Source organism: Parus major, chromosome 6 (genome assembly GCF_001522545.3).
Source record: "Parus major isolate Abel chromosome 6, Parus_major1.1, whole genome shotgun sequence".
Taxonomy (NCBI): domain Eukaryota; kingdom Metazoa; phylum Chordata; class Aves; order Passeriformes; family Paridae; genus Parus; species Parus major.
The window spans coordinates 2266122-2276570 of record NC_031775.1 but is presented as its reverse complement, the minus strand read 5'-3'; the positions used below and the strand labels follow the sequence as shown (position 1 = coordinate 2276570).

Below are 10449 nucleotides of genomic sequence, written 5' to 3'. Positions count from 1 at the left end.
TTTTGGCCTGGTAGAGCCAAAGAAATGGTGAAGGTGGTTCTTTTCACATCTGCAAACTTTTCTGAGATGGAAATTGCCCCTTCATCACCCAGTAAAAGAACTACCTTGATATAATCTGTCTTAAATATCTGTTGAATCAAGTGTTTTATTGCCTCAGGTTTCAGTATGAATGGAGGAGAGAGGAAAATAGGTGTGAGATGTTCCACAGTTCTGGTAAGATCACCTCTCTCAGCTCTGCTACAGATGCAGGAGCTGATCCTTCCAAGAGGTCCTTGGACAGGTTGTTGCATAAAGTGAATGAGGTGAGAACAAGGAAAAGGGGAATATTAGTGTCAGAATAACCTACCTTGGCTCAGATTGAACAGATTTCTCTGTCCAGGTGTTTCACATCTGTGCCTGTTTCTTTTCTGCATCAGCTGTCTACACAGCTTTTACCCAAAACCCCAAAATGAAGGCCCTCCACTGGGGAGACTTGTATTTTAAAGATCCCTTTATGCAATGATCACCTAATGCATGAGGAACAGCATAATTAGGTGTAACAGCATCTTATCTCTCAGAGATTCTGCTTTATTAACCAGGTTTATGAAAAGTGGAATATCAGTCTTTTGCCTGTCACTGGTTCTTGTTCTCCCCAGGTTTTCTGTTAGCAGATTATAGCTAAACAAGTCTTAAAGACATCACATATTGACCAGTCTGCATTTTAACTTTAGCATAATATAAAAGCCTAATAAGATCAATTGAAAGTGTAATTCCTGATCCATTCTGAGCCTCAGGCTGGAGAATGGCTGTGTCTCATCTCTGGAGATGAAGAAAACTTCTTTGCCCTGGCTCTGGTTTGGTGTTTGGTAACACTGATCTCAGCTGAAGTGCCCCAGATTCCCTCACCTGTACTTGTTTCCAAATTTCCCAATCCTTTGATGAACAGCATTATCTGCAGAGCTGTCTGTAGGGAGGGCTCTCCTCAATTTTGCTCAGGCTCATTTTGGATGAAATTATTATCCATAAACCAAACCAAACCTGAAAGACCAAATGACTTCAAACACCTAATGTTACAGTCAGTGTGAGATTTAAAGCAGCCACTTTCTTTTAATAGCAAAAGTTAATTTAAGCAAATTCAGTGGCTTTTGGGAGCTGACCTCAGCCACAGGATCATTGGTGCCACTGGGGTATTGGTACAGGGCTGACAGCCTTGGAAAAGTTTCATCCCTTCCATAGTTTCTGCCACCTGGCATCAGTTAGAAGTCCCCAGTTCTTGGTCTTTTCTTGTCTAATCAAGTTGTTTACTTTATTCTCAGACTATTTCTTCAGTGAGCTGTAGCTACTTCCTTTCAAGAATGAAATGCATGCCCACATGAGAACAAAATGGCTTGAGGCTCGAGTGCCGTGACTCTATGAATTTCTGATGGGTAGAAGTTAGTAATTTGGGGGATTTTTTTATTTTTTTTTTGGGCATGGCTTTTTGCTGTAGCTTGACTGTTCTTCCATCTCAGACTGCTGCTGTAGTCACTCTAGTTTTGCCCCCATGGATCTCTGCAAAGCCTTTTTTTTCCAGTTATTGATGTTGACATGATAATCTGAAAGTATTTCAGGGTATCCTTAGATCACTCGGTTCAATGGGAGTCTGTTTAAAAATAATGCAGAAATCTCCTCATCTCCAGAGCCTGGGGCTGAAGGAGACCTTTTTTTGGGAGTCCTCCCAGTACAGATGAGAGGGAACTGTTGATGTGGGTTTAATTTGTGAGAGTCAGTGGTGTTTTATCCCCAGACTCCAGCGTAGGAGGGCTGACAGCATTGTTTGAGCAGTTGCATTTCATCTCTCAAGTCTAGAGATAAGTTCTGCTGCAGAGTTCAACAAGACTTTGGGCAGTTGCTGTTAAGCAAACGCTGAGGAATGAACTCTGAAAATGTCAGAAGACTCAGTGTTGATCTGAAAATGGTACAGGAAGTTCCATCAGGCAGGCCTAGGGAACAGGCTGAACCGTGATCTCCAGTCTTGGAGAGCATCTCCAGACCCTCAGCGGGTGCTGCAGAGTGACTCTGAGTGCCTGTAGATCTCTCTGCAAAAGTTAAGCTCTCAGGAGGACATGGGAACTCCTGATTGATGGCTTGAATCTTGGATTTGCATCTCAGTCTGCAGCTAGAGACCAGCTCTAGAGTGGAGAATGTTTTTCTGTCAATCTGTGAAAGTGCATGAGGTAGGGACAATCGCTGTTTGTCAGAATTGTGGGATTAAATCAGCCTCTGTCTCATCTGATACTGCAGTGGAGATTTATGGCACAGATTTGGTTATGGGAAGAAGTACATCTGTGGTTTATTTTTTTTTTTTAAGACAGATGTCTGTGATGTAACTGGAAGTGAAGCAAAACACATTGAAAAACAGTCTCTAATACTTTTTTTTTTTTTTTTTTTTTGAGATCTGTTCATTAACTTGTGTTATGTGAGCACTTGGTCTGGTATTTTGATTTGCTATATAAAGCCTGAGTTCAGTTCATGCCTTGATTTTTAAAATTCCTATCTTTGGCCCATATTACATCATCTTTCTTCCTTGTCTCCCATGAAATATCTTGGGTCCTGATGCTTTAGCTGAATGCTCACTTTGAATAATGGATTTGCTCTTTGGAGAAAACAGTGACACGTTATCAGCCTGAAGAGCTAATTCCAAAAAACATGACCAAGTCTTCCCTCAATTTGGGTGGTGGCCATGCCATGTTCCAGGACCCATGAACTCAGTTTATTAGGCTAATTAAGTTGTGTAGTGGGAAGGAAAGGAAAACAACTTGATGCTTTAAAAAGCTGGAGGGAGATAAAAGGAGAAATGACCAGCTCAGCTGAGTTGTATTGTTTAGTTTGAGTCCCTGAAGACTTCTGCAAATTTATCCCAAGGAACACAGATTAAAAGCTGCCTAGTGAGAGGTTTATTGTCTGTCAGCCCCTGTCAGTAAAGCTGAGTCCCCCCCCAGCCCCTAAAGTTCCAACTAAATCCCTCCTGGTTTTCCACTCGTGGAGCTGAAGATGAGGCATGACAAAACTGTGCCTTCTGCTGGCATTGATTCCCATCCAGTGGTCTCTTTTTTGGTGGCACTGCTTTCCCACTGGTGACAGGAGCCATTCTCCAACCATCCATCCCCTGTAGCGTGTCCTCCCCTCCCTGGAGATGACACTGGTGGCGCTGGGGACCAGCACCAGGGGGATTTTCAGCAGGAAAGCTGCTGCTTGTCTCTGTTTTGACCTGAGCAGGTCCTGTGTTTTGAGCAGGAATAAAAATCTCACCTCCTTGGAGTCCTTTCTGAGGAACTCACTGTGTGGGTGAGGAGGAGCCTGGATCAGGGTACCATGGGGTTGTCTTCACAGGGATTTTGTTTGCTGCCTCCTGCTCTGGGAGAGAGACATCATCAGAGTGACCCCAGGATATTCATCCTCAGCTTCCAGACCCAGGGCAGGGCATTTCTCAGGCTGTTCTTGGGGAAAGAGGAGAGTGTGAAATGTATATGCAGGGCCTGGCAAGAGCCTGCTAACTACTGCCTCCCATGGATGGGCTCCAACAAGGCTTCTTCAGAGATGGGATGGCTTGAAGGGAATCAGTGGCAGTGGGAAACAGCTGTCAGACTCCCCCAACAACTCATTTGCTAGATGAACTTGATTCCCAAAGTGCTGGAGAGAGGCACGTGGTAAAGTGGGAACTCATCTACCAGAGGTGTTCTTGGCTGGATTTTTAACTTCTGTCATGGGGTCTCTCAGGTGCTTAGAAAAATGCAGACAAGCTGGAAGAGGTTTTGTAGGCTTTACCTAAAATACTGAAAATCAGTCTGCTGACGTTTGGTGGAGAGGGACACTTGTGAATTCCCAGTATCTTGTTTGAATAAATTTGTGAGGAGGATGAGTGTGAGTTAAGTAGTCCAGCTCTTTCCTGTCCTCTTTCATTGGCTCAGGAAAATGCTGTGGTATTTTGCTGGTGCCAAACTGCCTTCAGCAGGAGGCCTGCTCGTGTCACACATGCTGGAATCACTTCTGTTCCACCTCTGTTTTCCCCCCCGCTTCCTTACTAGCAGAGATGAATAGAAAGATAGGGCAGGACATGGATTTTTCCAATAAGAAATTGGAATTAAATCTCCTTGGTAAACCAAAATATGTAAGTTAGCTCAGAAGGAGTGAGTTTGTGTTCTGGTCCTGTGTAATAGCAAGGAATGTTAGATTCTGGAATGGGTTACTTTCCCTGCAGCTTTAGCAGCAATGCAGGAATACTGACCATTGTGGGGGGAACTGTCCATTTGCATCTTTGATCTTTGCCCTGAAAAGCCACACCAGAGTCACACAGAAGATTTCACGTGTAAAGAGCAAGTGGATGTAGCTCAGTGTCAGATGGAGAGGGCTTTGCTGTGCAATCAGGACCAAGCTGCCAAGGAGAGCTGACCTTGGAAACACCAGCTCTGGGCTGGCAGAAAGCTGCTTCTCCAGAGCCTTCAGGATCTCTGATACAGGGATGTCCTGCCTCTTGGGACAGCTGGAGCTGTGGCAGAGTGGAGAATCAAACTGCTGATGGTTGTCTGTCAAGTTCTGCTTAAGCTGAACATCCTTCAGCTGTCACTGCCTCAGCTTCTCCCTAAAATCTTCCTGCTGAGTGACAGGACAGCAGGCACTGGCTCTGCCTTCCTCCTAGTGCTGTTCAGCAAAAGTCTGACTGGGTGAAAGCATCTCAGCAAAGCACCCATGAATCCTTTGCTGTAGTAGTCACGTAGTTGCTCAATTGTAGCTATAGCTGTATAAAGACAAGAAAAGCTTTCTGTTACAGGGGAGATTCAATATTGCTCACCTCATCTGATGAGGTTGTCTGTTGGGTTTAGGGATTGCTTGGCAAGGTGTGGGAAAAAAAAATAAATCTACTTATGCCTTGTGATTGCAAACTTGAATTTATTATCATCTGCTTTTATTGCAGGTATGTTAGTTTAAAGCCCAGCTCTCAATGAGTGATTCTTAAAAGCTTAATTGGTTAAAATGGAGCTTGATGAATGCAGATTTTTGTGTGTTGTCCAGGAGATGTGGTGAAAATGTCTTTGCATGCAATGTAACAAATGACAGACTGTTGTCCAAGCTTTGCCTGATATTACAGATCTGTTTTTGACCAGATGCTGATAGCAGTCTAATTAACGTGCCATTAGTGAATACTAAAGCAAGCTTGTTTTCTGTGTTCTTCCTCCCCCAGGACAAAATGTTTCACTTTTGGGTAAATACATTCTTCATAGGACTGGATGAAAATTCAGACAAAGTAGAAAATGGAAGTCTAGTTGCAGATCAGGAACTTGATGGTATTTTCAGTACAGAGCGCTCAGATAATGATAAGGAATATTTAATCCTTACATTAACAAAAAACGATCTAGACAAAGCAAATAAAGATAAAGCCAACAGATATTTCTCTCCAAACTTCAAGGTCAGTATATTTTATGTGTGAACAAAGCTGAAAAGCTGCATGATTTGTTTGTCTTGCCTTTGGAGGGACCCTGTGAAACTGCTGTGTAGAAGCTGAGTTCATGTGTTGGTATTGCCATCACTTAGCAAAGCTTTGAGCTTTGTACTTCTGTCTGCTTTTTGGGGAGCTGATGGATGTTGAGCAGCTGGGGTTGAAGTCTGCAGGTTGTTCAGGTGTTTATTGAAGCCATCAGAGGTGTGGGAGAGCCGGTGACCAGGTGCCATCATCCCTGCTCCAGCTGCATTGCCTGAGTTCTGGGCTGGGCACACTCAGCTGCTGAGCTGATTTGCAGCAGTGCCTTTTCCATGGGAAGCAGAGGGGGCCACAAGGATGATTTGGGGTCTGGAGCATCTCTCTGATGAGGAGAGGCTGCGGGAGCTGGGCCGGGTCAGTCTGGAGAAGGGAAGGCTGAGGGGGGATCCCTGTCTGTCCCACACAGACATCTCCAGAGGGTGTCAGAGGAGGCTGCCAGGCTCTGTTCCGTGGTGCCAGTGACAGAGTGAGAAGCAAAGGCCATAAACAAAAACACAAGTTCCACCTCAACATGAGGAAGAACTTCTTTCCATGAGGGTGGCAGAGCCCTGGAACAGCTGCCTGGGGGGGGTATGGAGTTTCCCTCTCTGGAGACATTCCAAGCCCACCTGGAAGTGCTCCTGTGCCTGGGCAGGGGTGTTGGACTGGATCATCTCCAGAGGTCTCTTCAACCCCAGCTGTCCTGTGATTCCAGGAATACCTTACCCAGGCAGTTTAGCTTTGGGGAATATGAGCCATTGCCAACAGCGTTTTAAACATGAAAAAGGCATTTGTAAGAATTCCAGCATTTTCTAACTTCCTCATAAAAGATCAGCCAGTGCTCATTTGAAGGTAATGGTCATAGCTGCTTGGAATATTGCTTGGATCAGACTTCCCACACATGAGATACCCATTAGAGAGTGTTCTGTTCATTCCTGTGCACTCTTGCTGCAATCTCCTGGTGCTCTGGGAATTGTGGAGGGCAGGAGGGTGGTGGTGGTGTGGCCTGGTGTGCTGGGATATCCTGCTGCTGCAGCTCAGGAGCACCTGAGCACTCAGCCAGACACAATTCCTGCAGCTGGGCTGGAAAATCCTGCTGCTTTGCCAGGCCTTTGTTTTGCCAGGGGTGGTGTTGAGAGGCTGGCAAACCTCTCTCTGGGGAGAGGAGCACGGGTGTGACTCAGGGTAGCCAAGGAGCTGTGCTGTTAAGAGCTGCTTTGTTGCCTGTGCTCAATTGAAGTCCGGGTTCCCTTTTTAAATGTTGTTTTTTCCTTCCCCAGGTGAAGCTATTTTTCACAAAAACAGTAGAAGAGCCATCAAACCCAGAGGCTAGCAGTTCAACTTCTGTAACACCAGATGTTAGTGACAATGAACCTGATCATTATAGATACTCTGACACCACTGACTCTGATCCAGAGAATGAACCTTTTGATGAAGATCAGCATACGCAGATTACAAAAGTCTGAATATTTTTTTTATCAGAGATAAAAAAAAAACATACAAAAAAACCAACCATGAAGACAGACAAACTTGAATAAACTGAAAAAAAAGAAAAGGACCTTTCTAAATGGCAAAAGGACATAGTGTCAGATTACCAATTATAGGAACAATTCTTTCCTGACCAATCTTGTTTTGCCCTATAAATCTACAGGGTTTGACACTTGTCCAGTCGGGGGGGTAAAAGAAAGGTTACGTAGCTCTTATGTATATACCTTTTTGTGTCAAAGGACATTAAAACTTCAATTAGGAACTATAAACATGGCACTTTCCCATTTTATTCCAGTTTTATAAAAGTGGAGACAGACCTAATGTGTATGCGTAGGAATTTTTCCTTTTGTGTTCTGTCACCAAACGAAGTTTCAAAAACCGAAAAAAAAAAAAAAAAAATATTTACAGGTTCACATCCTGCCCCTTTTTTTTGCACTTGTGTGGCAACAGAAAAGTCTGCAGTTGGCTAAGAGATGTTTCTAGAAGGTTTTTCCTACATTGTAATGCATGTTTTTTGGATGGGGGCTGGAAGGTGATGCTCGGAAAGGAGCGTGGCCTGTGTACCATATCCGGCTGTTCCATGCACCTTTCCTCAGCATGCTGCCCTAATTCATCCGGGACAATGGGTGAGGAGTCGCCGCTGTCACTGCTTGTTGTTTGTGCATTTTTCATTTTTTTTAAGTGTAATGGTGCTAGAAAAGGCAGCTAGAGGGAGTGATTCTGTCTAGGGGTACAGGAATGAACCTTCACGACACCCACGAGACCTGCGCAATGAAGGGAGACCAGGAATTGGGGTCACGAGAAACAAAACAAAAATAAAAAACAAAAGGAAACACAGCAACAATGACTTAACCATACAAATGTGGAGGCTATCAACTAAAGTAAGAGCTTGAAACAAATGGTTACAAAATTTGACAATGATTTATTGGGATTTTTTTCTGAATTGTAATGGCTGCTCCATCTCCTGTGTAATCGAGGCCAGTGCTAAAAGTCAGATGCTCTTAGTGCAAAAACATCAGTCAACATCTTACATTTATATTAGTAGTTTTTCAATCATATTCCTGCTGTGAATACTTCATGTGCTGCCTTGCAAGCTTTTTGGGTTTGTTTTTTTTTTTTTCCCCTCTCTCATGAATATAAAAAGATTTTGTAATGGTGCACAGGAAATGTCATTGGAGATTCTCCAGGTTAGTGTTTGTTTGGAAGATTTCTGATGCATTTATTCAATCAAACCTCTGTCAGCCGTTCCACCCCTTTGACCCTACACATTCTATTACAATGAGTTTTGCAGTTTTGCACACTTTTTTTTTTAAAAAAAAAAAAATGTCATTAACTGTTAGGGAATTTTACTTGAATACTCATTACCTGCAATGTTTTAAAAACGGACATTACACACCAGAGACAGGAAAAACCAGTGTTGCAGTAAATTCTCAACGCTGTAAATGAAGATTAAAAAGCAGAAATGCATTATACAAAAAACATTAAAAAAAAAATAGAAAAAACAACCCCTTAAACCACCCAACAAATTGTTTTCCTAAACCAAGTGGCAGTGTTGGATTATTTGTTCCTAGGGACACAGGTAGGGCTCAAAGTTGGCTTCTGGTGGACGATTGTCATGCCCAGCCTGAGGTGACTCAGGAGTCCAGCTGCTGGTGCATCCAGATGTGAAGTCACTGCCAAAACAGGTCCCTCTAAGTGGGCCATGAACAGCTGACCCCAAATTGATGCTTTTTTTTTTAGGATTTAGTACACACATCCCCCCACTTAATTAACTTTTTGGTGCTGACATGGAAGTTCATGAGCTGTGTTCTCAGCCAGAATTATGAATGGGATCTGTCAGAGCCCTGTACAGCAGCATTAATGGTTGGAATTTGAACCACACAAGGCAGGACTTCCACTAATTACAATTGGTAAACCAAGGTGTAAAGGGCTTTAATTTTTATTTTTTTTTTTTTCTTATCTGGTTTCTGTTGGTCAATTCTGCTCCTCAGATTCATGATTCTAACAAAGCTGGTAATATGTTCTGACTTACAGGTTTAATTAGACTTTAATGGATCAAGGTTCAGTGCTCATTGTGACGAGCAAGAGGTGGTTTTCCCTTGGGAACAGGAATTTTAACTCTTACCCTTCCAATCGTGTTTCACCCTGTCTGGTTTATAACAGTTGAAAGTTGTGTTGGCTTAATAAACCAAACTGTTCTTGCTTGGATAGTATTGGGATCTTGGCACTGCTGCGTGTCCCACTTTGGATAATCAGGATTGGATGGTGCAGTTCCAGTCGGTGACGCCGGATCGGGAATCAGGACGCAAGGATGGGCTTTTGCACTGTTATTTTTCCTTTGGAATGTGAAGGTTGGAATGAGGGTTTTGAATTTTTTGGTTTTATTTTTTAATTTTTTTTTTTTTATATAATTTTTTTGGATTTTTTTTTTTTTTTAATGTTTCGACGTCTTTGAAAAGCCTTGCTTACATTTTATGGTGTAGTCATTGGATATGGAAAAATGGCATTATATATATATATTATATATATAAATATATATTATACATACTCTCCTATACTTTATTTCAGTTACCACCCCCATAGAAGTTGACAAGAATTGCTATGACTGAAAGGTTTTTGAGTCCTTATTAAAACTTTATTTATGACAGTATTCATAATTAGCTTGAGCTGCATTCTGTAGGTAATCTTTCCTCGAGTTTCCGGACTGTACGCTTCAGCCTGTTGGGATATGCAAGAGCTTACATGTCTGAAACTACTTGAAGGCATCACTTTGGTAAGAGCTTAACTGTAAGGCCCTGAAGCATCCCCTGGGCTTGGGCAGCCCCAGTGAAAATCTTTGCCACAGCTGCTCCTCCAGGGCAGCTGTGCAAATACAGCCTCCAGATTCCTCCCCCGGGGCACACATTGTAAACTGGAGTGGAGTTTACATGCAGCATCAAAATCAGCTTTCCAAATTAAAAACAAAAACCAACAAACCCTTCAAATAATCCAAAAAGAGGATGCTGGTGTGCAAGTTCCATGTTTAGTCCTAGCAAGTGTGTGCAATATGTTAACGATGCCTGTGGTTGCCACGAAGTGCCTCGTTTACCTTCTCAATACTGTTGGAAAGTGTCGTGCATGCAGATGGATGGGGTGGGACTGTGCACTAAAAGGGGCTCCAACTGCAGCGTTTTGGCAGAGCTGCCTTTCTCTGCCAGTTCAAATTTCCAGTCTGTTTTCATATAGCATATATATATATAGATACTAAAAGAAAAAAAAAAAAATCAGTCTGTTAAGCAGCCTTACTCTGATTCAGCCTCTTCAAATACTATTGTGCTGTGCAACAGTGGCTCTGTGTGTAACTGAGAATACACAAAAACCAAGTATGACATGTACAGGATAATGCCTCATACAAATCAGATGTCCGTTTGTTATTGTGTTTAACAACCCTTTATCTCTTAGTGTTAAAACTCCACTTAAAACTGATTAAAGTCTCATTCTTGTCA

General features: G+C 42.8%; 1 protein-coding gene across 3 annotated transcripts in view; it reads left to right on the top strand.

The window, feature by feature from the left end:
• Positions 1 to 10449, top strand: part of PTEN (phosphatase and tensin homolog) — a 32504-nt gene extending 22055 nt beyond the window's left edge. For 2 of the 3 annotated variants that reach the window (XM_015633476.2, XM_033515468.1), the window contains exons 7-8: positions 5201 to 5425; positions 6757 to 10449. In XM_015633476.2, the coding sequence (XP_015488962.1) occupies positions 5201 to 5425; positions 6757 to 6942 (411 nt within the window). In that variant the 3' untranslated portion in view covers positions 6943 to 10449. The remainder of the gene's footprint in view (positions 1 to 5200; positions 5426 to 6756) is intronic. The other variant, XM_033515469.1, reaches the window with a different exon arrangement.